At 44.4% G+C, this 27541-nt stretch overlaps 1 protein-coding gene across 2 annotated transcripts in view; it reads left to right on the forward strand.

Annotated features, from left to right (window-relative positions):
• Positions 1–903: 903 nt before the first annotated feature.
• EGFLAM (EGF like, fibronectin type III and laminin G domains) overlaps positions 904–27541 on the forward strand; it is a 173295-nt gene continuing 146657 nt past the window's right edge. For both annotated transcript variants that reach the window (XM_032415400.1, XM_032415401.1), the window contains exon 1: positions 904–1032. In XM_032415400.1, coding sequence (XP_032271291.1) covers positions 936–1032 — 97 coding nt within the window. In that variant the 5' untranslated portion in view covers positions 904–935. The remainder of the gene's footprint in view (positions 1033–27541) is intronic.

A 27541-nucleotide genomic window follows, 5' to 3' on the forward strand; every position in this document is an offset into this window, starting at 1 on the left:
GCGTCCGTCTCCCCGACGCCAGGCTTAACCTGGACTTTCATCTCTTCCCCTGGAGGGTCTCAAGTTGCCTTCCTCTGCAGGGAGGGGACCCCGCTCCCCCGCGTTGGGCCCTAATCTCCACCCCGCGTTTCCAACCGAGTGGCGGGGCCTCCGCTCTCCATCTGCGCGCCTTAAATCCCATTTATCTTCTTAGCGCCCTGGACTCGGCCGGCCCCGCCCCCTCTTCCTCTTATCCTCCCCCACTTGCAAACTGCAGACACCCTCCCTCCCCTCCAAGTGCGCTGGACAGACCAGAGCAACCTTTGGAGGTGTTGGGAAAAGTCCCCAAGCTGGGTGGAAGTGACCTAGAGGGGCGCGGCTGCAGGAGGGGAGGAGGGTACAGCCGGGGGAGGGGAAGGCGCCGCAGGATTTCAGGGTCAGGACCACAGCGCAGGGTCCTGGACTCAGTCCCCTAACTCCCGCCCTGTCGGCCCCTCCTAGCGCCCCAATCTAGGTCACCAGCAGGGAAGGGCTGAGCCGGGGGTCGTTAGAGGGTGATGGGCGGGCTGTCGGCCCCGGAGGTGGGCGAAGAGTAAATTGTCTCCGAGCCTGCCCCTCTCACTTCCACTCGATTGTAATTCCATCCCCGGGCGGGTCGAGCCTCCCTCCCTCCCACGGCCAGCCGGTCCCTCCCCGTCGGCTTCCTTCGCCGCCCCCGCCCCCCCCTCCGAAAAGCCCTGCGGTTCCGAGAGGACTTCACTCCCGCACGCCGACCTCCCGGCGGCTGCCCGGCCTCCTCGGACTCCTCCGTCGTTGCTGGTCCAGCTCTCTCAGCCCTCCACCTCCTCACCCGGGTCAGGGGGTCCGCGGGGGCCGCCTCCCCCCACGTCCCCCAGGAGACGCCCTTTCCCTGTGCGCCCGGGACTTGGTGAAACTTTGCAGGCGCCCGCGGTGAAATGGATTTAATCCGGGGCGCCTTGCTCCGGCTCTTGCTCCTGGCTTCCAGCCTCGGACCCAGCGCAGGGGCGCTCAGAGCGGCTCTCCGAAAGCCAGGTAACGCGCGGGGCGCGCCCGGGGACACCGCGCCCGGGTCCCGGTCCCTGCCGGGACGCAGAGCGGGCAACGCACCGCCCCTCTCTCCCCTGACCGGTGGCAGTTTAACTGGGTTCATCTCTGCCCAGAGCTGAGAAAAGACGCGAACCTCGCCCTCCCCCGCCTCCCCCCGGCTCAGGCGGTTCCAGGGATGTTTGTTTGTTGAAAGAATAATCTATTTTCCAGACACAGTAGAGGTGGAGGCGGGCTGTGTATTTGAGCACAGAGAGCTGAGAGTAGGGACAGCGATCATGCTGTCTCGATTACAGAGGATTGCAACTGTGCAAGAGAAGTCAAACAGCTCCTCCTGTGTCTCTAAACATCTTTATTGAATTCATATTGTCCAGAGCCCAGCCATTTCGTGTTAAGTGTCTGTTGCCTGGAGTTCCCTGTGCCAATCTCTGGTCCTGCCTGGCACTGTGTGGGATGTGGCCTCTGTTTTTAAGGATGCTTTCCACTCTGGGGCCGTTTTCTCAGAAAGGAGTGCCCCATGGGTTAATTTTACCGTATTTTGAACTCCCGTCTTTCTTTGCTGGGCAATTTAAACAAAGATGTATTGTGTGTAGGCTGTTACAAAGAATTGGAGAGAACTGGAAACTCAGTAACTTGCATTTCCTCTCATTATACTGGTAAAAGTTTTCGTGTATTTTTGTCTACTTTGATTTCATCTGTGTTGTGAGATGCTTCCAACTACAGCATTCTAAACAATAAAGTTCTAAACGTTGTTGCCCGAATAACGAATTTTATTCTAATTTGCTGAGACCGTATTTTGAATGCTGAAAAATCTGTTTTTCTGGGGATTTTTTGTTTTTTGTTTTTTAGTTTACTTTGTAAGCGAGGTTGTCTTATGGGATTAATTACATCTTTGAACAATGGAAAGCAATATAACTTTATTTGAATGCAGTCTGCAAAACTGCAGAAAGTGCAGTTTATCTTCACAAATCACAGTTCTATAAGAAAGAGACAAACCAGGGAAATTTATCAGAGGGCGAAGAAAATAATCTTGGCAGGTTCCCATATGGCTGCTTAAATATTTTCACTGCTCAAGGATCTCTTCATTTGGAAATATGACTTGTTGCCTTTCAGCTCTGAGGGACACCCTCACTCTTCAAGCTGTGTCTATTGCTACCTGCCTTGAAATTTAGAGTCATTATCGTAATCTGCAACACACTTAAATTATGAGCTGTTCTATAGCCACTGTTCAATTCATTTTGGAGATGATAGCAGTAGTCCAAGGCAGTGTTGTATTAAATTGTTTCTCACATGCACGCATATACCCATCTTCAAGGATTTCAGTGAAGGGCTTCTTTCTAACTTCTCTCCTTAAGATAAGCACATCATGATCAATTGTATTCTGTGGGTTTATTCATATAAAACCATCTAGTCACAATTTTTGAGCGATGCCTAGTTGTATCTATAGTTTTTAAGCTTAAGCAGTGTATGTAATATTCTCTTAAGGATAGATTACAGTCCATTTAAGCAGAATTTTTTTAAAAGCATTGCACAAAAGCCTACTGTATATAAAACTACTCATATGGGTCACCATATTTCCTTTTTTATTTTTTGTAGCTTCTCTCCTAAAAATATTTTCTACCTGGTTCATCCAGGGTCTCATTCTGATACTCATGCCATGAATATGCCATCTTGGCCCCTCTGGTTTTATTTGAAGCATGGACAGGGTTTTGATAGTGGAAACTCTACGTTTTGAATAGTTTGGCATATTAAATACATCAAATTTGAGGTAGAAGTGGTGTTTGGACTAGGTTTAGCCTAGAAGAGCTTTTCATTACTTTATAATTTTCTCCAGACACTGGCTTTCAAGTTGGAAAGCTGCTCAGATTAAAATGACAGCTACTTCATAAACTTCAGGGGAAAATTTCCTCCTGGGCTCATTTACATCCCTTGCAAAGACTAGTTTTTGATCCAGAAAATTGGTCCAGATTAAAAACTGAATGTGCCCTGCTTGGCTCTGATGTGAACAGCAACCAGCTAATTTATAATCTTCCCTAGACACCAGCAAATCCTGCTAGGATCCATATAGGAATTTCTTTGTACTTCATTTCCTCCATAGAAATTGGTTTGTGAGCAGTACTTTGAAGGGAGCGTGGCCACCATGTAGGCGTGCTGAACAGTCCTGTTTTCTTTGGATGACCCTGTCTGTCTCCTAACGCTCCTAAAAGATGGAGAAGTCTTGGATTCAAAATCAACCTGAAAATTCCCCATCCCACCTACCTCTGGTGGGGAAAAAAGCAAGTAGCAGCTTTAATGATGAGTTGAATTTGGGTCCAACATAGGCAACCTTTCCCTCTGCCCCAAGATAGCTCATCTTCTGCCATTGAGCATTAATAAAGAAACCTCTGCATTTGCCAAGACTAACAAGAAATGACAGCTCTTAACTTAAGTCAAATTATAATAATAATAATAATAACGAACTCTAATTAAGTGCTTGCTACACTGCTCTAAGAACTTGGCACATACTGATATTTAATCAACCCAGCTATTCTTTGTGAGAATAATAATACTATTATTACCCCTGTTTAACTGAAGATGAAATTGTGGCTCAGAGAGATTAAATATCTCCTCCAAGGTCACACAACTAGTAAGTGATGGAATGGGATTCGGGCTGTGATATTCAGGACCAGGAAGGGAGTCCTTAGTGGTCCTGATAGCAGAGGCCCGCAGACGAGTCCTGGCCGGACAGGGGAGCTCCCATGGGACAGAGCCAGGTGAGGGCATTATCCCTGCTGCTGGGCGTGTGGAGCCTGTTAAACATTTGTACATGGGATCGTGCCCAGGCCTTCAAAGATAACAGAGTGTGAACAATACTGAGATGGAGTTCTGGAAGCTATTGTCCGCTGACCTCATCTGCAAGAATCAGGGGCTGTAACCTTACACGTCCATGAACTGCTGCTTTTCTCTTGTTGAGCTCCTGGGTGCTAAGTCTTGTGGGGGCCAGAGGATCCATCCAAGGACCTGGAGGCAGGAAAAGGGGCTTCTGACCCTAGGTAGGGTATAGGACAGTATCATCTCCCTGGGCCTTACTGGCCTGGAAACATCGCATAACCTTCATTCCTTTTCAGATTACAAATTAGAATCAGAGACCTGGAAGGAAGTGAAAAGGCCTCATTCGACAACTGGGCTGAGGGTGATTAAGGGACTTGTCCAACTTCACATCAGAAGCTGAACCGGAACTAGTACCCAGGCCCTCCTGAGTGGGTACTTCTCCCTTATCCAGAGTCCCCCAGGAAGCATGGGAAGGACTGTCATTTTTCTGGTGCGGAGCAGGAAGGTGAGAAAGGGAAATCCAGACACATGAGCTGGAATCCGCACACAGTGAGCCACACGCCTGCTCCCACAGGCAGACTGGTAACTCATGGTGTTAATTCACCCTCTGGCCCAGAGAGAGGGGCTGGAGGACTGCTCAAGGGCCCTGCCTTTCCTCCTGTCTTTCCAGTTTGCCTGAGGCCCCAGGGGCAGTGAGACAAGGCCAGGTCAGGGTTGAGAACTGAAGGTCTTCCCTAGAAGAGCTGGGGCCCACAACCATCTTTAGGAAGAGCTTTGCATTACTTTATCATTTTCTCCAGACACTGGCTTTCAGGTTGGAAAACTGCTCTCATCTTTTCCTTTCTGCTCCCTCAGCATTTCCCTACCTGCAAAAATTGGGCTACAGGGAAGATCCAGAGAAACTCAGAAAGAAAAAAACGAGAGTCTGGAGGAGAAGAGTTAGCTGGTGGGCAATGTGTCTTGCTCGTTGATGGGGTGAATCCAGGAGCCTCTAGGTAGCTTCTGCTGCTGCTAGTGTGAGGTTCACTGGCTACGAGTCAGAGGCCTCCCTGTTCTGGTTCCTGCACGCCAACCTGAACAACCTGCCGCCCAAGGGACTGCTTATGCCCTCCCTTACAGCTCTCAGGCAAGTCCCCCTCCCAAAGCATGTATTTGGGGGAGGCTCATCTCTTCTGTCTGTCCCTCCTCCCTTTCCAACTCAAAGTCCTTCACTACAATGTGATCCAGATTGTCTTGCTTCTTGGGGAACACTGGAGCTCATAAAGGCCACACATATTTCCCCCCATGAGGGCCATATACGTATCCCCAGCACCTACCTACTGGCATCCATGCAGTCTAAGCAACGTAGCAGAAATCTTTCCTCCACTCCTCCATCTCCTCAGCCCTCCTACCCTCCTCTTTGTTTCCACATCCTATCTAATCCCTATAAGAAGCCTCCCTCTCCTCTCTTTCTTTCCTTGGATTCTCTGTGGAGGTAAAGGGACAGAGAGGTCAAGGTCAGGGGTAAATGTCCTATAACATGAGCAGTACTTGTTCCTCAGAATTCTTTCTCATGGAAGAGTGACTTGGCCAGAAAGGAACTGAGTGGTGTTTTTTGTTTTTGTTTTGTGTTTCTTACCCTGAGCCCAGGGCTTTAATAACCTTAGAATTCTTTTGGGAGTAGTTGTCCATCTGCCTAACTCATAAGTGGTCCAGTGCCGCAGAGCTAGGTTTCTGGAAGACAGGGACTCGGGCGTCTGGGGCCGCGGTGGGCCCTCAGCCTCCACAGGGTGGTCCCGGGGGCTCGGCCGGCAGCACTGGCTGCTCCCAGTCGACTCAGTGAATGATGGGATGTTATGACTGCAACAGAAAATCTTTTGAGCTGGTTAGGACCCCTGCCACTTACTCTGGCCACAGCATGTCAAACTGCAGATGCTGGAAGTATACCGGCTATTTCAGGGATAGAAAAAGGAAAAAGGTAAAGAGGGACTGCAGAGCCTAAATGGCCGTTTGTAGCGGAATCCCCCAAACCCATCTTTGATTCTGCTCCCATTTTGAAGAAAGACCCCAGAGTGTGGCTTCGGCCTCCTGAAATGAGCTGGAAGACGCTTGCCTCTTAGACCGCCGAATCGCAAGGGGATTGGGGGTGGGGGGGAGCAGGGGACCCAGGTGAAAGAGCTGCCCGCAGAGGATGCACTGTTCGGAGCGGGCTCAGAGCAGGTCTGGCCTCAGCGGGTCTCAGGCCTCTGACCCAGGCAGGTAATTCCTGACCTTCCGTGCGGATGAGAATTCTTGGAGCGCGTCACAGGCTCCTGCCTTTTTAACAAGAACCTCCGGTGACTTGATGAGGTGGTTTGCAGTCCCCACGTTGAGAGCTGACAAAGGAGAGTTGAGGCTCCTGTCGGCCTCCCTTTCCTCCGGGCCTTCTCCCCAGATGCCCTGTGGGACACCCACGGTCCCCCTTCCTTCCTTTGTCCGCACCACACGGGATTGGCCGCGACAACCCATCGCTCTGGGTCAGTGTTGTAACCTTAGGCTCCGCGGGTCTCCCGAAGGTTGGATTTGGGGCCTGTGGTCTTCTGAAGGCGGCTGAACGACATCTCCTCTGGGCAGGTCCTCCTCTTCCTCCCCAGAGGAGGGAAAGCGTGCAGTAGCACTAACAGGCAGCCACGTGGAGCTGTGTGTAACCCATCCCCCCGCCCTCACTTCCCTCAGACCCACTCCACCCTCCCGCCCCCCACCCCCCACTCTGCACCTGTTCTTGCAGCCTCCGAGGCTGGTTTCTTTTTGGGTGAGAGCACAGACTTTAGTATTTGACAGATTTGGGTTCAAGTGCTGACACTGTTTTTTACTAGTGACTCGATGATGTCAGGCAAGTTATGTTAGCTCTGTGGTCTCCGTATCCTCCTCCGTAAAAATGGGAAAGAACCTGCCATTTAAGGTTGCTAGAAGGATTAAGTGAGGCAAGACAAGCACCAGAGCATTTAAAAGGCACAGAAGCCTGAGGCTGGAAGGCAATATTTATGGAACTGGGATTGTTTAATCTGGACAGAAGAAAACAACTAAGTGCATATGTGTGACTGGAAGAATATGTGCCGGGCACGACGAGAAACACGGACACTTATGATTTCCTGTTCCTTTTCCATATTAATGTATGATTGATTACATGTGATTTAATTTGTACTGAGTCATAAAATTTTTCAGGTAAATTAATTGGCAAATCAGAAGGACTCTCTGGTTGACCACATGCCTCGATTTTTGGTTTGGAAAATGCGGCCACCATGTTTGTGGTCTTGCTTGAATGGATTCCTTGGAGAAACAGTAACCTCAAAGGTGGTGGATGCTATTTGCCTGGTAATTGTCTTGGGAGGTTTTGCAGGGTGTGGTGGTGGAGGGGGAGCAGCTGTTCCTGAAAGGGAATTAGCCAGACTGATGCGTGACTGGGCGTCGGTGGAAATCTCCATGAAGCTTGGGAGCTAAGAAATGGTTCGGGTTTGACTGATCAGTAGGTGGGAGTAATTCATGAACCACTCCCAGTGACATGGGATGTTAGAGGCCAGGCTCCTTTGGCTCTTCCTTTCCTATGAATGATTCTTGCATTTCCTTGGCTGGCTGTGAAACCCCCCATTTATCCCAGATAACCCCACCAGCTTATTTTAAGAATCAAAGGAAATAAAACGGACCAGTGCTTTGAAAGAGCTGAAGTATTTCACAAAAATAGGATATTATCATTCAACAATAATCATAGTAATTACTATTACTTTAACCAACCACACCAACCAAGAATATACCTCCTGAAGCTTTCATCTCATTTCCAGTCCCTTCTTCCTCACCTCTAAAGACACTTGAAGATTCTTTCTTCATCTGACTCTGCAAATCCTGAGCAATTTAAATCTTAACACTTGTGTTTGCTGACAGGGCACCCAAGATCCGGAATCAGATTTAATGTAATGTTAATGCTATTTATTTTTCTTGGTGCAATAAGTTTATATTAGCCAGTTAATGGTTTGCATTGTGCGAAAGGAGTTGTATCAGCAGGCACTTTTCTGTAACATCTGGGCAATTGGAAACATAATACTTAAATACAACCTGAGTTTAGAGCCTTCCTTGGACAGATGGCTAATTTTATCGATCTAATTTTACACTTAGGAATAGGTCCCATGATCCTTTGCTCGTAATTCTTAGAGTGAGCAGAGAAATAAATAAAATGGATGATGGCTGTGAATTAGATGCCTGTTATATTGCTTGTAATTTATTTGTAAAATACTTCAGTATAAACAGTCACTGTGTGAATTACTTTAATCTGTACCCTATGAGTACTTAATTAACACTCCAAGTAATCTGACATAGAAGGTGCCACTCCTGCGTAAGAGTTTACATATATTTTGATCTCTCAGTGACTGAGCCATACCAGTGGTCAAAGATTTTGAGCTTTATCTCTGTGCTAGCCAGAAATCCACACTCCAGGGCTAGTTACCACTTGACCTTTACTATAAAGTCCACTCTCAGAAGTGGTTTGGAAAATACATGAAAATAAATGTTAGCTTAAATCCAGGCTAGATGGTTTGTTAATTAGCATAAACGATGTTAGAAATAATGTTTTCATTGGTGAAATATGTGAGTAGCTAGAAAGATCATACTTGTCCCTCTATTTTTGTGTAGACAAAGAATAAGAACCAGTGAACCCAACAGTCAAGCTGCTTTGGAGTTAGGCTAAAGTCCCCTTCAGTCGTGTATTTCACTCACTTAACAGTAGACTCATTTGCCTGCTTCCCCTAACTGGTTTGCTGATTCTGCCATTAGGGTATTGATGTATCTGCCTCAGCAAGGTGCTTGCTGCTGTAACAAGCAACTCCACATCTCAATGGCTTGACACAAAATGTATTTTTCACTTACTCCAAGTCCAAAGTGAATGTTCCTTGTTGGGCAGCTCTCCTGGACTGCTCTCCTTCAAATGATGACTTGAAAACCTGAGTCATTCTGTCTTTGTAACCTCTATCTTCTAATACTGTCATCTTTAAAATGGGCTTCCAAGGTGTCATGGAAGGTAAAGAGAAAGAAAGCTTGTGTGAGAGATTTTTATGTGCCAGGCTGGAACGTGGTCCCATGACCCCAACCTAACTGTAAGGAGGCCAGGAAATGTAGTTTGGCCGCATGCACAGGAAGAAAGTGACCAGATGTGGTCACAGTTTCTGATGGAATGCTTTGGAGCTCCTAAGCCCACAGACGGGGGATGTTAAAAGAGTAAGTTTATGAGAACTTTTTGACCTCTTGCCAATGAATATTTGTGTATGTGGCAGAATTTGGCCTAGAATTTGCATTCATTATAGTGTATAACCTGGTTGAAAAGCAGATAGTTGCCATCTATCTTTGTGTGTTGGAAGCAATCATAATTTAACAAAAGATCCTGGAAACTAAGCAGTCAAATGGACTTAGATTGGTTTGCAATAGGATGCAAAAATATGTATATGTTTACATGAATATATGCTATTTGTTGCTACTTATTTGCTCCATTTTACACAAAGTAAAATTAATCCCTCTTAAAAAGTAAAGTAACTATCAAGTTGGTTAAAGAGAGTGAATTCCTAAGACACATCAACTAGAACTCCAATTATTTTCCCTATAGTTTTCTGGAAGCTCCTTCTATTTGTGTCCCATAACAAAAAGGACTATTCATGGTAGGATAATTTATTCAGTGAGATAGCATCTTAAAATATAAAAATCAGTTTTTAGACACCACAGCCTGCTTTGTTGGGGCTGAAGACAGTGTGGACTGATCCCAACAAAAATAAATTGATACACTGGGTTGAACCACCGCTCGTCTCAAAGCACTTTCATAGAAAGGATCTCATTTGATCTTGTAACCCTCACCCTACTGGGAAGTCAAGAGCAGATGACTTAGCAGAGGAAGGAGGCAGAGCCAGGATATGAACCTGGGTTGTCCAATCCCTAGCCCTTGTTGCTTCCCATCAATCCAGGGGTGTTCCTGCAGCTAATGGATAAGAACATGATCATTGCAACCTGCTTGAGTCCAGCTCTGCAGTCAGGAGGAAACTTACCGACAAGATTTGGCATTCTTTACTTGCAGAGGCTCCATGCCTGTCATAGGTCACTACGTACAATGAACAGGTACTGCTTTCGGTCATACTCCTGGCTGGTTAGTGTGCCTTTTGCAAAGTACATGATGACTGAAGGGCTGTTTGCAATTGAGAAGCAGCGGTACTAGCTGGAGAGTGCTCCAGAATCCCTCCAGATGTCTCCTATAGAAGACACTTTTGGGGTGTCAGGGACCACCCAGAAGACTCAGCAGGGCCTTGAAATTTTCCATTCCTCCACCGTTTAGCCATCTTCTTTAGTGGCAAATGATGTTTGCTAGACCTTCAATGTGGCGTATGTCAAGGCTTATCATTCAAGTCTCAAGGCTTTCTTTCTGTTGGTTTCTTTTTTTTTTTTGATTTTTATATATTCTTTTTTTATTTAAATTCAATTAATTAACATATAATACAGTATTTTTTTCAGGGGTAGAGGTCTGTGATTCATCAGTCTTATATAATACCCAGTGTTCATTTCTCTCCTCTTGCCCTCCCGATTTTTTTTATTTTTTTAAATTTTTTATTGTTATGTTAATCACCATACATTACATCATTAGTTTTTGATGTAGTGTTCCATGATTCATTGTTTGTGTTTCTGTTGGTTTCTTAAACATCTCTTTGATATTCTAGGAGTTCCTAATTAGTGTAGTTAAACAAGTACATCATTCATTTGAAAAAAAGAAGCATTCCTTTAAAGTAATTGATGGGCTTTGGTCACAACCTACACACATCCCTTCAACTTGGAGGAATTGTAGCAAGAATCCAATAAACAGACCTGGGTTTGAATCCTAGTTTTAAAGTTTATGGCTGTCTGACCCCAGACAAAGTACTTAATCTCTTTATGCCTTAGATTTCCATCTGAAATTTAAGGCTCGTAATACCTACCACAAAGGTTTTGTGTGATAAGTAAATGAGATAATATGATTTCCGGAAATGCACCTAGGAAACCACTTAAACACTTGGTAATAATTGCACTCCAAAGTTAGTCCATATTAATTAGATTCATTATGGTTTATAGAGTTTATGTAGTGGTAGAGATGGTAGCTTTTTCACACTTGATATAGCCTCAAATATTGAAAACATTGACATAAATATATAATTGAGTTTCGGCTCCCATGAAAATGGAATTGAAAATAATTTCATTTCCTTAATTTTATATTATAGATATTTGGAGTTTATATTGTTAGATGATGACTTTTGGTATCTAGATCAGTCATAAAGTTCATGTTATTGATGAAAAATCTAGAATCAGCCTTAGAGTTTAATAAAAATAGCCAACATTCATTCGGGGCTTTATGTAAAACCAAGAAGAAAGAATCAAAATCATATGTCAAGATTATATATAGCCACTGTAGTAGTAACAGATTCTCATGTATCAGCTGTATGGCTCCTTACCCAAACAGAGGTTATTTGCAGTTAGAATATAAAAAAATTTCCTTAGCTACCTTCTTTACTATGGTATTAAGAGAATAAATATAAAAGGTGCTATTTCTATGATATCTATTCTCTCCCTGTTTTGAGTCAACCATAGTCTCTGCCAGAATAATCTTCCTAAAATGCAGTTCTAATCCTGTCACTCTTGTATTTAATGTTCTTTTCTGGCTCCTGCTGGCTTCCAAACTCTAAACCTGAGCATCCAAGGTCTGTCACAATATGGCTCCAACTTACTTTTCTTGTCTTCTCACTGAAGAATATACAACCTGTATTCCAGCCAAGCTAGGTTATTTGCTATTCTGTAGACCACCTCTTCACTTTCCCAGTATGAACCCGTCAGCATGTTGATCTGCCCCCTTGGAATATATTTCCCTCATCTCTGCCCAGGGAAATGCAGTGACCCTTCAAAACATGGTTCCGTTGCCCCCCGTTCTGGGAAGTCTTCGTGTGCCCTCCCAGCCAGGAGCCATTTGTGATTTCTCCCCTTCTCCCTGCGTTACGTGATCGGTGTGCCTGACTCACGCCTTCGATTAGATTTGTAGCTTTGTCAAGACAAGCACCATGCCGGCTTCACCTGCGGGTCCCCTCCCTCGCCCGGTGGAGTGTCTTGCATGCAGTTGGCCTTCCCCAGGCAGCTGTGGAACAGAAAGCGATGGCCTTGTTGTGGGCAAAGATGTTTTAACATCGTGTGATTCATTCGATTCTGCTCCCAGCCCCCGGATTCATTTCCTCCCTCCAGCACCAAACAGGAAAGGTGTCGCTTCCATGTGCCAACACTTTTGCTCCACCTGAGCAGACATTTGAAAACCCACACGGCAGTGTGATTTAGAGAAGGAGATCTCTCGGGACGCAGTCTGCGGCAGTGTTGCAGTTTAAATCCTACCTACGTGCTGCTGCCAAAGGCTACTGGAATCGGGGGGTTTTAAGGAGCGTCTGATTGAGTCCATCTGTGACATATGTCGTCTCCGAATCGTGGAGCACAGGTAGAGTTTGAAGTAACACGTGGGGCTGCCTCAGATCTGTGTTTTATCATGTCTTGGGAGGTGACGAAGCAAAGGCAATAATACCTTTTACTCATACATCAAAAGATAGTGGGGGAGGAGGAGTTAATAGTCCAATGTTCAATTCCCCTCCTTCCCCCATCTGTCTTTAAAACCAAAGGAAAAGGAGGCTGCGTGGGGAATGGCATTGGCCGTGTGACTGCAAAGGTCAGGTTGCAGGAGAAGGGATAAAGCTGACCCCTCTCTCGTAATGAGATCTGACTGTGAGGTCGGGAGGAAAACCGTACTCTAGCTCTCCAGCGTTCCTCTTCAGTTTTATTGTGCTGACCCTGGCTTGCTTGCGAAGATCAATTCTGTAATCCCTGGAAAGTAAAGCAACCGAAAGCTGGAGTGTTCGCGAAGGTTTTTCCAGTCTTTGTTTTGTAAGGGCCAACATGCTTGATAAAACGAATGCCCCTGGGCAGCCCAACTGAAAGCAACCAATTGATTGACCCACTTGCCAATTGACTTATACATGTCTATATGTATATACGTGTGTGTGTGAGTGTGCATAAACACTATGTATGTGTATGTATAAACAATATATGCATATGTGTACATGTAAAGCAGAGCTGAAAATAAGCTGCATTGTAATAGCAATTAAAAGTGAACTAAGTAAATGATAATGCTGCTGAAGGGTTTAGGGACGAGTGTACTGATGTCTGAAATTTACATTGAAATACATAAAAAATAAGATTTCCTGAAGGATGGAGGGAGGGGTAGATACATATACGACACATATATAATAAAGCAAGTAGTAAAAGGTCAGTGGTAGAACCTATGTGGTGAGTGTATATGTGTCCACTCTAAAACTCACTTTTTGTATGTATGAATATTTTCATGATAAAAGGATGGAAATGGTGAACTGAGTATTAAGGAAACAAAGGAAATAACTACAGAGTTTTACCCGTGAAGACTGAGCTTCCCACATATTCAGCTCTGCACCCACATGCCCGTGGGTTTTTTACCTTTGTCCTGCCCCTCACCCCACATTCACTCCCTCTCTTCTCTGCCCTGCCCCTTGCCCCGTGGGGCCACCTTGCCCGAGCACCATCACTCCCTTCGCTTCCCATGGGTTCAGCCAATGGGCCACACTGGAAGGAGATCAGAGGGAGCAGGGGAGAGAATCTGGTGTATTTCTTCCCTGGTTCCTCCTGCTTTGCTACTGTGTTTCTCTAAAAGCTTGGCTCGGTAACTTAATGTGGTTTTCTGCACCTGTACTTTCTGCCCTGGAAGTAGTGGGAGCATCTCACAGGGGCTGATCTCTGGGTTGCCTTCAATATCCCTTACTCTCCCTTAAAGCAGCTCGTACCTCTCTAAGTAGTCTTTTAATTAAAATCTTTGTTAATTAAGTAAATTCTTCTTCCTGCTGGGACCATAAGTGATACCTTTGGTCCTACTGCTTTGTTATATATGCCCTATTTCTACGATGTTTCTCCTTAGGCATAACCATAAAGGTTTTGATTTATGTTTGCCTTGCATTGAGAACTCTCTGAGATCAAGTCTGATTTAGCTTAAGGATGCCTGCTGTAAATTCATGGCAAAAGCAACAGGAACCTTGATCTTTTGAGAATGAGCTTGTTCTCTAGGCCCAAATCTGCTGGCCTCTTGGATCACCTATCCATCGCTGTGTGGTGTTGAAAAATGATCGCAGTGGTGTCAAGGACTCCTAATAGAAATCCTGGAAACCCAGAGCTTTCTCAAACACACATGACATGAAGGGAACATAGTTCTTCATTTCTTGAGAAAGTCACCATGAACCAAAACTAACCTCTTATAACTCCAGTGAATTTGTCCTCAAGCGGAAAGGCCGTGGGAAGCTTGGACTTTCTCCCACTTCAGGCAGTTGTTGCTAGCTTTTAGGCTTTTGGTATTTTTTAGATTCTGTTCTGATTCCTTAGCTATAAATATCTTGTACCTGATATTCTACTGATTTGAGTTGAAAATGCTTATTACTCTAATTTATAAGAATTAATTAGGTTACATCCATTGTCTTGGTTTGGATTCGACAGTAACAGACCTTAAGACAAAAATTTGAGTAAAAATAATTTACTTGAAAGGTAAACAGAACAAAACAAAACCAGAAAACAGGAGCATGGGGGAGTGAGACAAGGAGTCCACCGAGAAGGCAGTCCCTGAAGGTTTTCTTGTCAAGTGGGATACGTCGTGGATGATAGAGCTTAAACTCAGGGGAGAAACTCAAGGAAGTGTTAAAGCACACGTGGTTCGGAGTTGTCCTACCTGAGGGGAGAAGGTGCTGGGGCATTCGGACCAACTTTCTCGTCCCTGGGGAAGGGCTGCTGCACGGGAGGCCGTTCATTCCCCAACACTGCCAGCCTGCCAGGCATGTCAGCAGAGCAGTTTCTTATGTCTTCTGAGAAACTCTCTGGCAAAAAGTTGCAGAGATTGATGGCTGGAAGGGGGCCGGCCCGCTCTGAAGTGGTGGGGCGGGAGGGATTATGGTGGTACTAACAGTGCTTCTACACCCATAACTGATGAATTTTATTTGGAAGTTCAGGACTGACACCTCCTTCCCTGCCCCCCACACAAGGTTTATGTGCGTTATGACAAAAAGGCAGAAGATGTTTAAAAACTCAACAGCCGGAGTCCTGGTTCTTAGTCCTAACCTGCACTAGGATTTTCGGTGGGGGGTGGGGGTGACTCTACACCGCTGTACAAAATATAGGCTATGATTGAATCAGTTCTCCAGCTGGAAGTATTCAGGAAGGCTGACTGCACTTGGTTTGTAGATCAGAGAACCACCACCACCAGCAACAACCAAACAAACAAAACCAAAAACTGTGCTAATTGAGAAGGCCAATAGGAATTACAGTCTTCATTGCTTCTGGGTATGCTCTGCTGTTTAGAATTTGCTTCTAGGTTGTTGATTGTTACAATGACGAAGAACCTGCATTTACATTTAAAGGCATGCATCTGCCTTCACAAAACAGTAACAATTGCTAACATTTACATAGTGCTTGCTAGATACCACGCACCGGTAGGAACAACACAGCCATCTAAGGCTGGCGTCCTAGAAACCCTGAATTTTAAACACAAGAAGGAACCCTAGGGGTAGATGTCTAGCCCTGTATTGTCTAGTGAAGGTAAGTCACTTGCTTAAGGTCATGCATCTCATCAGTGGCAGAATGAGCACTAGGACCCAAGTCTTTTGATCTGTGGCCCAATGCTTTGTCTGCTCGACCCACCACCTCCATGACCATGGGTGTGTAGGTAGAGACTCACATGCAACTTCTGTTTTCATTGACTATCTCTTCTTTCCCTTCAAAAGCGGTCTTTGCTTATACGTTTAGAGGTAATGAGCGCTCAGTTCAGGCTCTCAAGACAGTGCTATGTCCAGAGAAAAAAATGACCTGTAAAAAAGGTTGCTTCTGCTTGTCAGTAATGGCCCAAGCTACCTTCTTGGCTCCTCCTGGTTAGCTCCAACTATAGGATCTGTGAGAGGCACCATCTTCGAAGCCAGACCCACAGGTAGGTAGACAGGGGTGTCAGGGTGGAGAAAAGAATGACTTTATACAGGATCAGAAGGTCCGTCTGGAATTAACTCCATAGCATGCTCTTGAGTGAATCCTTCCAGGAGACACCCTGAAAGGGAAGTTGAGGAGAAATTTGTGTCATAAGACAGTGTCAGTGGCTTAATCATTGGCTTGTCTCTCATTGTTGGGGGTAACCTTGAGGAATTAATCCATGATGGCAAAGTTCCAGAGCATCTTTGGAAAACACACTGACAATCATAACTTCTAGAGCACTGCCTAGGATAGAACTGATCCTTAAGGGCTGGATTAGAAAATGTTTTCTTTAAAGGGTCAGATTGTAAATATTTAGTTGTTTTTTGTTTTGTTTTCTTTTTTTTAATTTGTTGGGTCTGTATCGCAACTACTCAGCTTGGTATTGTAAAGCAAACATAGCCATAGGCAATATGTAAATAAATGTGTGTGACTATGTGTCAATAAAACTTTATTTACAAAACAAGCTGAGGGCCATATTTTGCTGGAATTCTGGTCAGCCCTAAACCTTCAGGAAGTACAGGTGAGCAGGCCCAGCACTGTCTTTTGTATGTTCCCTCTATGGGGTCTTTATTCATTATTAATATCATTAACATTGTCTTTTCCTGCTGAAAGTTTCTTGTTTTCTGGCAAATAACTTGATTCAGGTCCCAAACACCAACAAAGACAGGGCTGTTTTAGTACTTAAGAAGTATGCTGGCTGTTAGAGCAAGTCCAGGGCAGTGAGCTTCAGATGGGTGTGGGGGTCTTGTTCTGATTGTAAATAATCCTGAAACAATTGAGTTATTAACCAATAGATTCTCCATTTGATGTAGATAATAGGCAATAAATGACTATGTCTAAAATACACATACATAGAAAGCATTATGGGTCTGAGCCATATCCTAGGAGCCTCATTCAGCTCATATTTTAAAGTTATGACAATAGCTTTGTTTTAAAGGGACAATAAAACTCAGTTGTTATCAAGAGTAACTATTTTCATATAATTACAGTAGAAACCCCCCTATCAAGTCCAATTTGCCTTGGTTAGTTAATTGAAAGAGTCAGTTAAGGGGACAATTTAAATACAGATACATTTTATTTTCACTTAAAAAATAGTAATGGGAGGGGTGCCTGGGTGGCTCAGTCGTTAAGTGGCTGCCTTTGGCTCAGGTCATGATCCCAGCGTCCTGGGATCAAGCCCCGCATGGGGCTCCCTGCTCCGCGGGAAGCCTGCTTCTCCCTCTCCCACTCCCCCTGCTTGTGTTCCCTCTCTCGCTGTGTCTCTCTCTGTCAAATAAATAAATAAACTTTAAAAAAAAAGTAGTAATGGGAGATTTATTTGACAATGTTGGGAAGTAGGGGGAAAGCTTTTTTTTTTCTTTAGCATGGGCACACTGGAGTTCTTGGTCATCCTACAAGCATACACCGCAACCTATGGGCTTTATGTGAGTGCAGAATGCTTCTAGATTTTCCAGTCTTTTAGAGTTGTAGCAATTGTTGTTTAGAATCCCCTTTATTGAGTTAGCCCAAAGCAGTCAATCCAGTTTTTACAGAAACAACTTTCTCTTGTACTTGTATTTCATCCATTTACAAAAGGAAAGGGCGGAGTCTTGGGAAGCACACCCCCGGCTGCTGGGGAGCAAAGGCTCAAGGTCTTACAGAGAGGGGAGCCTTGTGAACCCCAAGCCTGCCTGGGGTGTGGACGGCAGTCAGTAGCAGTATGCTTTGCAGGGGGAGTGGACTCCGGAAATACATAGACTTTCATTTGCTCACAGTGCTTTAAAAAGTTGTTTGGTTTTGGTTTGTTACATCCAGCCCTCTCATTCACACTCATAGTTTGCACAGGTAATTTCTTCACAGTAGGCTGTACACAAGCTCCTGCCAAACCCTGATGAAATTATCAACTAACTTTGGCTTGGTGGAGTTCAAATCAATGAAATTCTTTTCAGTGAGTAACCTTCCAATGGTTCATAAAATCTGTGTCTTCTGTAATGACACACGGGTGTAAAAAAATAGAGTAATTGGTAGACTCTTTCGTAATTTTAATTTTTAAAATTTCTTTTAAAGATTTGTTTTTATTTATTCATTTGAGAGAGAGCGAGAGTATGAGCAGGGGGGAGGGTCAGAGGGAGAAGGAGAAGCAGACTCCCCACTGAGTGGGGAGCTCAATGCGGGGCTTGATCCCAGGACCCTGGGATCATGACCTGAAGCAAAGGCAGATGCTTAACCGACTGAGCCACCCAGGTGCCCCTATTTCATAATTTTAAAAAAGCTTTAACATTCAAATAGCTTTACCACGTGCCAAATATTATTTCAAGTGCTTAGAAATAATTATACTTGTATTCCTTTTAACATCCCTTTGAGGTAGGTCTTAGTCCATGACCATCTTGCCAATGAGGAGGCTAAGGCAAGAGGAGGTTGAGTGGCTGAACTGGGATTTGAACCACGCTAGGATGGGCTAGAACTTTTCTTGACTACTTCCTTCTGCCCCTCCAGGGCTGAAGTTGCCCTGCAGAAGATGGGCTGGAGACTTGACCCGAATGAACACTGTGACACTCAAATCTTTTACATTTTAAAATTCACTCTAATAAGCACGAACGACACGTTCTCAGCAAAGTGTATCATGAGGCATCAGCCTGGGGCATGGTAAGCTAGTACATGCCCAAACTGCCTAGTTCTTCAAGGGAGACGCACTTGATTTGGTGGCCATGGTAGACTTCCAACCCAGAGTGAAGTCTTGACAGGGCATGAGAAGCCCCTTTAATCCTCAGCCATGTACCCTGAAAGTCCAGCATCCTTAGCTTTTATGGACATAAAATGGCCAGTAGAAAGCTGTATCACTGGACCGAATATCTGAGTGCGGATTGCTGTGCCACCAGCACCATCTTGCTATCCTTTAAACAGATTATAAAAGAGTGAGCAAACATCACTCTCGAGCAGTGAGTACGCACCTACAAAATGACCCACGGGTGAAATGCTCAGGCAGTCACGTGTGACCTAAACAGACCAAGAAGGAACTGAACACAGCAGGCCTGGTCAGAGCCTCCCACAATGGTCTGGCCAAGTGAGGACTCCACGGATATGTTAAGTGGTATTCATCGCTTTCAGATAGGAGATATCTATGAGGGCACGGATAGAAATTTAGGAGATTGACGGATTATGATGACGACAGCTCATATTTGTATAGTGCTGCAGTTTGCAGTCTTGTCATATCATTAGTATTGCTACTGGTGGTAGATTTTGGAGTCAGAGCGATTTTACAATCCTGCCTCCTAGATCTGTGACCTTGGTCAAGTTCCTTACTCTTTGTGAACCGGTTTTTTTCATGTGTAAAATGGGGATAAATCCTTTACATTTTGGAGTTTTATGAGTTAGGTTCTATGATGCATATGACGTGCCTAGCACAGAGCCTAGTTTGCTGTAGTTTTAATGAAGATTTCCTTTATGCATGTGAGCAACCAGATCCTACATCTTCTGATTCAGATTAGCAGTCTTTGCACTCTATCACACATTGTCCAGAGGCAGGCATATTGCCATTGAATAACCCACAAGGCAAAGGAACCATCTAGTCAAAATGGGCACCCAACCAGTCAGAAGGCAATGGATCAGTGCTCTGAGTTCAGACTTGGAAGTGAGTGTCTTTCATGCCCTGAATGGGGGCAATGACAAATGAATGTGCTTTTGCTAATCACTTATTTATGATTACATATTCATTTATTCATTCAGCAATTGTTTATTTAGCAAGTACCGTATGCCAGGTATTGTGCTAACTGCTGGGAATAGAGTGAATAAGAAATATAATAATTTCTCTAAAACTCATTAACGCTTTGCAAAATTCCAAAGATACAATGATTCCTCTTGGAAATAGAAATTACTTAGTTTATAATTTAACTCTACGAGATTTAAATCATCTGATTACAGATTACAGAACTAATTATAAAGCTGAAAGGTACATTATGAACTGCTTTTTCAGTATAACTTCTTAATATAGATCTTTATTAATGTATTTTTACATACATTAATGAAAATTCAGTGCACAGGTCTACAGCTTTAAAAAAACCTGTTAAAGATAAAAGGGCTTCAAATATATGATAAGGCTGTTTTATTGTAATACCCAATTTTCTTGACATCCTCTAGCACTTTCAATATAATTAGTAAAATAGCTATAACTATTGTGAAAGAAAGATGATCATTTTTAAAACTGGAAAATGGAAAAACATATTTCTGGGAAATAAAGGACCTCCACTTTGATATTATCTATTATGCATCTTATTATTCTCATCTTCTGGCCAAATAGAAAGCTCTCATCTCACAACTGTAGTTTAAAAATAAAACGAAACAAAAACCTAAATAATTTTGTTAAATTTTATAATATCAAAGAGTCTGATTGAGTAGTCCATATTTAAGGTTTGAAAGTAGGGTTTTGAGTTCCTGAGACCTTGGTTCATAGGTGGAGAAAATATAGGGCTTCTACCCATTCTTGGGGAGAAGTGGTGTTCTTCAGTTACATAGCGAAGTTGAGGACAACCTGAATGCTAATTTTTCTTGTGGTAAAACAGTCTCCAACTATAAGAAGGAAAAAGATGACAAATATTTGCTTTATTTTCCTAACAAGTTACATAATTCGGTTGTCTAGACAATATTAAATTAACTGCATTGTTGAGCAACCCCTTGTCTGGTTGTGTAGACCAAATGTGTGCTATTTCTTCAATACTGGGGCAATTTTGTGTGGTAGGAAGAGCACTGGGTTAGAAGGCAAGGATCCCAGGTATAAGCCATCCCATGGTTATGTGCTGTGATTGGATCTGTGATCACCACTCACTGTTATGAGTGTAACACTAGGGAAACCCCATGTGGTTCACCCCCCAATCCCAGGAGTCCTCTGTGGGGAGAAGGGGTAGGAAGCTTTGTTTCAGTGATAAGAAGTAGAACCCCTTTAAACTCATATCTCATCCAATTGAGTTTTCTTCTAGATTGCCTTTTTCTTCTATGGCACTCTCTTCTTTTCAGTGTTCCAAGTTTGCCAATCTGGAGTCATCGTTAATTCCTTTTCTCTCTTCCCCTACTTGCTGATTTTTCTTTCTTGGGAATTACTCTTTCATTTGCCTCCCTCACCGTCCGGTTTCTAGGTCTTATTTCAGGTCCTTTTTACTTGAGGCCTGCAACAGACTTTGACCTCCCTTGCCTCAGTCCTGCTGCCTCCTTCCCAGTTGTATTAGTCAGGGCAAGCCAGGTTAGGCTGCAGTAACAATTAATCAGAAAATCCCAGAGGCTTAAAACAAAATTTATATGACATGGTCATTGTAGATTGCAGGAGGCTGCTCTCCACAGCATCTTCATTCTGCGACCCAAGTTCTATCTATTTAGAATTCCATCATTTCTGTTTAGATATCCTAATGCAGCAGGAAGAGGGTACTGGAGGACTTCATACTGACAAACGTTCAGTGTGCCATTCTTTCACTCACTGTTACTGGCCACAGGTAGTCATGTGGCAGAAATGTGTCACCCTCTCAAGTGCTTGCAACAAGTGGAGAAATGGATATTGAGGAGCATTAGGGGGCTTCACTATTCTATCCTACAGTGAAGGCCAGAATCCTCCACTGAAGACCAGGTCCTCCAGTAAAGGCCAGGGTCCTCCAAGGAAGGTCATTGGTGATACTCTCAATGCACTCCTTTAAATAAAACCTTTCAGTGGTTCCCACCCTCTGTCTCTATCAGATGGCCTACAATTCAGGGATCTCTAACATTTATTGAATAACCAATATTTATGAGGCACTTACTATGTTAGTAAGTAAGGTAATCCATTATCTTATCTATTTCTCTTCGCCATTCTTCAAGGTAGCCATTATTATCCGCATCGGACAGAGAAGGAAACTGAGGATTAAAGAATGTCCTAGTTTGGGTTTCTCCAAATTCAGGCCACGTGGCAAGGACACAGGTACCAGGAAGTCCAGGGAGGAAGGGGGTTGTGGTAACAGCAAGAGAGAAGTGTCAATACTGGGATAGCGAGTGGGTCACCACTGTGGACGGCTAGGGCTATGGTCCAGCTGTAGACCCTCTGAGAGACTGGGGAACAGAGCTCAGCTCTACCCTGAGCCAAGGGACTGGGCTAGTTTTCCACCCACTCCTCTAGGTCATTTGTAGCGGGTTGCTCTTGAGATGTTAACTCCCTGGCACTTTTGGCCTGCCCTGTCCACCAGCCAAACACATGCGTCAGCGACAACACACCCTTCGGCCGAGGTGAGCAAGCTGTCAGTTTGCTAGAGCAGAGTCGATAAGCCCAGGGGCTCCAGGCGTTGGCAGCTTCTGCTACAAAGGGGCGAAGTCACTTGCCCAAGGAATGCAGTGAATGAGATTTAAACCCAAATGCTCTTGTTCCAAAATCCACTGTAGACACTGACCGCCCACCACTTACTAACAGAGGAGAGGGATGCGTGCGTTAGCCAACGTGGTCACTGATCACTCTTCAAACCATCTTGTACTTTTTCTTCTCCATCCCTTTGTTCCTGCATTCCTTTTCCTGGGAGTTCTCTTTGCTCTGTGCCTCCTATTTAGATTCTGTCCATGATCTCTGCTCAGCTCAAACACTGCCTTCTCCATGAAGCCTTCTTTGATCATCAGAAATGCTGCCTCTCACCCTTCGCCCTGTGGTGGTGGGGAAGGCTCCAGCAGCACTTAGCCTGCCCTGTCCTGCATGGCACGGATACATTTATAGGTCTTTCTCTGGATTAGACCAGGCTCCTTGTGAGCCTGGACCATATGTTTTTTTAAGATTATATTTATTTATTTGACAGAGCGAGAGAGCACAAGCAAGGGGAGTGGCAGGCAGAGGGAGAGGGAGAAGACTCCCCGCTGAGCAGGGAACCCGATGCAGGACCCGATCCCAGAACCCTGGGATCACGACCTGAGCCAAAGGCAGACGCTTAACGACTGAGCCACCCAGGCGCCCCGAGCCTGGACCATATTTTATTCAGTTGTTTCAAATAGTTGGTGGAGTCGGACAGATCAACCTGACTGTGTACGTGCGTACACACATCCATAGGCACATCCGGGTCCCCCTTCAGTCCGTGTTGGCTGACCTTACTGAAGGTCACGTTGAAGCCTGGATGGTGGGATATTTCTGTTCGAGGCTAACTGTACCTCTGTCAGCTTCTTCTCTGCTCATCTGACTTCCGGCCCCTGCGTTGTCACTTGCAGTTGCCATCTCGGGCAGGTGCAGAAGAAGCTGACGACTGAGGGCAGGCTCCCCTCCACGGGTCACATCTGGGACACGTATCTGTCCTTATTCCCATTGGAAATGGGAGTGGAATGAGGATGGCTTGCCTAATGCAGGTGACATGACGGCAGAATGCACTCCACCTGAAGGTGACACTCCAAACCCTATGCCACGGATTGCTAATGATTAGGAGGTGACAGAAACCTTTGGTTTTCTTTGGATCAGAACTGGGAAAAGGGAGATGACTCTGTAAGTGCTTTCACCTGATATTTCGAGGTGTCCCTTTGTTGGGATAGGAAAAGGGGTGTAGCCTGCAGAAGGGAATTGCACTTGGCTCTTGCTTTCCAAGAGACACGCTTGTGTTCCTGCAGCATGACGTTCGGATATCCCCTGCACACCGGAGCTCGTGACAAGGAAGAACGGCAGTAGAGTTGGCCCTGGCCTCCTCCATGGTGGCACCTTTCTCGGTTGTGCACCTGTGAGGTTTTGTCATGGGCTCACCCCAACCCCTCCGTGTTAATATTGCCATTCGGTTTTGAAATGCTTAGCTGAAAGAGGAACTTGTGGCCACAGATGGTGAGATCATTCTAACAAAGAAAGCTGACCCTTATCTTTTTCCCCCACAAATGCAAAAACAGATTGCATTCGTCATCAAATCCTTTTCTTAAAAATGATATTTAAGGGCGCCTGGGTGGCTCAATTGGTTAAGCGACTGTCTTCGGCTCAGGTCATGATCCTGGAGTCCTGGGATCGAGTCCCGCGTCGGGCTCCCTGCTCGGCAGGGAGTCTGCTTCTCCCTCTGACCCTCCCCACTCTCATGTGCTCTCTCTCATTCTCTCTCTCTCAAATAAATAAATAAAATATTTAAAAAAAATGATATTTAAAAAAAGATATCAAATAATTTGCCTTAATAACGCCTGTACAGCAAATTCTTAAATTACTTATGTAGGGGCCCAAAAAATGCATTTTCTTTGTTCTGTTTTAAATACGTTGCCTGTGATTTCATTAACTGCCCCTTTGTTCTTCAATGGCTGAGTAAGAGTTTGTTTGAGTGAGAACGGCTTTGTTGTGTTCCATGTGTTTGTCCTCACTGCTGAATAGAAAGTCTACAAGGAAAACATTGAAAAAAATCAGCAGCAGCTCAGTTGTGAGTACTTGCAAATACAGGTCAACTACAAGTTGGCTCTTATCTCCCAGATTCTGACATCTATCCCATTTACAAATCACTCATGTCCCCCCATTTGCGGTTCTACACTAACCAAGTGCCCACAGTCAATGAGTTAATAATTATCCCTTTATCAAAATCACACAGAGATCCCAGATATATCAAGGGGATAGTACACAGGTGTACACGTGTAGGCAATTTAAGTACATTTTGCAAAAGTACGTGTTGATAATTATGAGAGTTTTGAATATATACATGTGTTAGCAGGTTGGCCAGGGCTGGGAGGGTGAGCAGTGATTACTCAAGGAGAACTTTCTGGAAGAATCACATTTCATGCCAGTGTTAGAAGCTAGGACATAATGCTCTAGTGAGTCATGTAAACATTTATAATTACTATACTTGGTGAGATAGTGGGTATTTCTATGGAGAACCATTAACAATTATTTAAAAAAAAATCAATTCCTGCCCTCTGTGTCTTCCTCCACTATGGAACATATGACAGAGAGTTGCCCTTATGAAAAGCAGCTCCACTGGAAATGTCTCCTGTTTTTTGTTGTTTTTAGGTTGCAGCTTTTACTTCTGTCTTTGCACGTCTGACTCCATGTGTTTTTCATTTCCGCTCAGAAGGGTGTGAACTGCTATTGACTGAGGACTTCCAGCCTAATAAGGCTTTTGTTTTTAACCTTTTAATTTGTCTAGTGTTTCAAACTATGACGACCCTTGGCTTTCTAATCTGGGTTGTGTTGCAGTTGTCGTCATATGCGGCGTGGTGGGAATGCAAGCTCGTTCTGCTCGCCATGCGACAGGCCAGTAAGTTGAGAGGCGAGATGTTGGGGCCAGGAAAGGGACTTTATTTGGAAAGCCAGCAAACCGAGGAGATGGTGGACTATTGTCCCAAAAAACCATCTCCCCTAGGATAAGATTTGAGCTTCTCTTCTATTAGGAAGAGAGGGAAGAGGGAGGAGGTTGGAGTCCAAAGGTGACTGACGTCTGTAGACATCTGAGAAAGGCCTTGGCCAGTTGATCTTTGCCTCCAGGAATCTGGTCATGTTGTTCCTGTAAATCTTAAACATAGCATAGTGGTTTGTGCACATACTTATCCCCTTGAGTGAGGTAGGTATTAGGTAAAAAAGCAGGTGTTTTTTGCAAATCTCAGCTGTAAGCAAAATTCCTCAACGATTAACATGCCTACGTGCAGGGTGAAGCAGACGTTTCAAAGCTATGGGTCACAGCAGCAAGGGAAATGGAAGCAATCTCGAATCAGACATGCTCAGTTTCTCCCTGTTACTGGAAGAACAAGGGATTTGAACCAGGAGAACTGGGCTTGAGTCCTGGCCCCTTTATCAGTCTCAGCTGTGTGACTTTAGATAAGACTTTCAGCCTCTCTGGACTTCTATTTCTGTGTTTGCAAAATGAGTTAAGTAAAGATGACAGTTCATGTTGCCCACAGAAATACAGTAAGGATTAAGTTTCATCATATGCATTAAATTTTGTCTTTTTTTTTTCTTTTTTTAAATAATCAGTGCTATAATGTACTGGCTCTGTATGGAGACTTGGCTGCCAAGAATGTCTCCTTTAATGTCTTCTTCCATGCCTGAAATACTTTAATTATAAACAGTTGACCACACAGAAAACATTCTTCCTTAGCAGTTGCCTTCTACCAGTCCTGCAAAGTGTCTTCATATGTGGTTCTTCAAGATACGAACAATGGAGCTGGAGGCTCTGTGGGGTCAGTGCATGATGTCAAAATTGCACAAGGGGTCAACATTATTCTTTGAGTCTTTATTACTATTATTATTCATTAAGTACAGTGTATACGCTTTGATGTCTACACATGTGACTCTCATTTAGGGAGCCATTTGTAGGAAAAGCCTTTCTCTTTAAACTCTGAAATCCCACTCTGTGGGGTTGATACTCACCCTGGGAGATGCATGTGGGAATTGAGAACTATTAAGGAAAAATAGATTCAAGACTCTCATCTCACACTCTCTCCAGGTGCTCACTCGCTGAGCACCCTTTATATTGATGTTTCTTTTTTTTTTCTTTTTTCTTTATTACTCTGCCAGCTATTACTGGATAGCAAACCACTCCAAAACTCCATGACTTCTAAGAGCCATCATTTATTCTCATGCATGTCTCTGCAGGTTGGCTGGGGACGGACTGATCTCGGCTGGAATCGGGCAGGCAGCGCCGTTTCAAGGCACGGGTTCCTCTGGGCTTCTTCCTTGTTACAGGGTAGGCTCAGGTCCGCTCCATACGTGTCTAGCCCAGGCTGCAGGGGCTGTCATGGCAATGACAGAGGCACGAGAGGCGAATCCAAGTGCACAAGAACACTTCGAGCCTCTTACCGCTTCATGTCTGCCAACATCTCATTGGTCAAAGCAAATAATATCGCGAAGCTTCAAGACAAGGAATAGGGAAGGATATATACCCTGCGTACCATGAAGCCAAAGCAGATCACATAGCCAAGCCCAATGTCAGAGGGCTGGGGAAGTACAGTCCTTCTGTGTTGGGGTAGGGAGGGTAAATATTTTGGGTCAATAATCTAATCTACCCCTATTATCAAGTGCATACGTTGAGTTCCTTCCTGTAAGTGAAACATACGTATCTGTGTGGTGCCGCTCTACAGTGTAAGCACCGAAGGTCCAGTGCCCCTCCGCAGGGGTGACACGTAAAGAAAGTGACACGTAAAGAAAGACGCCCACAGGATGATACTCCCATACAGAGGCGTTTCCACCATTAAAAAAAAAAAAAGGATAACAAAGACTGTAGGTTTTACAAGTTTGTCTTGGTTCTAGCTATAATTCTACTTTTCCTCTCCCTTTCAAGAAAGTGTATCTGCCTTGACTTATTTTTAAAAAGCAAATAATTCTTAAACTTTGGTACTTTAGGCACCATGAGTGACTGCTTGCTTGTGATTAAGGTCACCCTGATGGCAGCACGGCGTGCCTCAGAACCACGACTAGAGTCCATCAGCGACTAACCAGGGTGTGTGGAGAGTTGACCATAAAACAAAGTTCATGGAGCGTTGTAGTGACTTGGGCTTTTTTTTTATTCACTTTTTATCAGTTTTTACTTGGAAGGGAAAGCATTTTTGTGGTGGTAATCAAGTCACAAGAGGCCCATGTCTGATCTTTGAGGAAATGGGTGTTTTAATGTCATATATATGAAACGTTTCGAAAATAGATGGCTGACGATTAAGGTCTAAATGGACAAGCTGCATAGTGGGGATGACCAAATAGGATATTCCTTTT

The sequence above is a fragment of the Phoca vitulina genome, unplaced genomic scaffold (assembly GCF_004348235.1).
Source record: "Phoca vitulina isolate PV1807 unplaced genomic scaffold, GSC_HSeal_1.0 scaffold17, whole genome shotgun sequence".
NCBI lineage: Eukaryota > Metazoa > Chordata > Mammalia > Carnivora > Phocidae > Phoca > Phoca vitulina.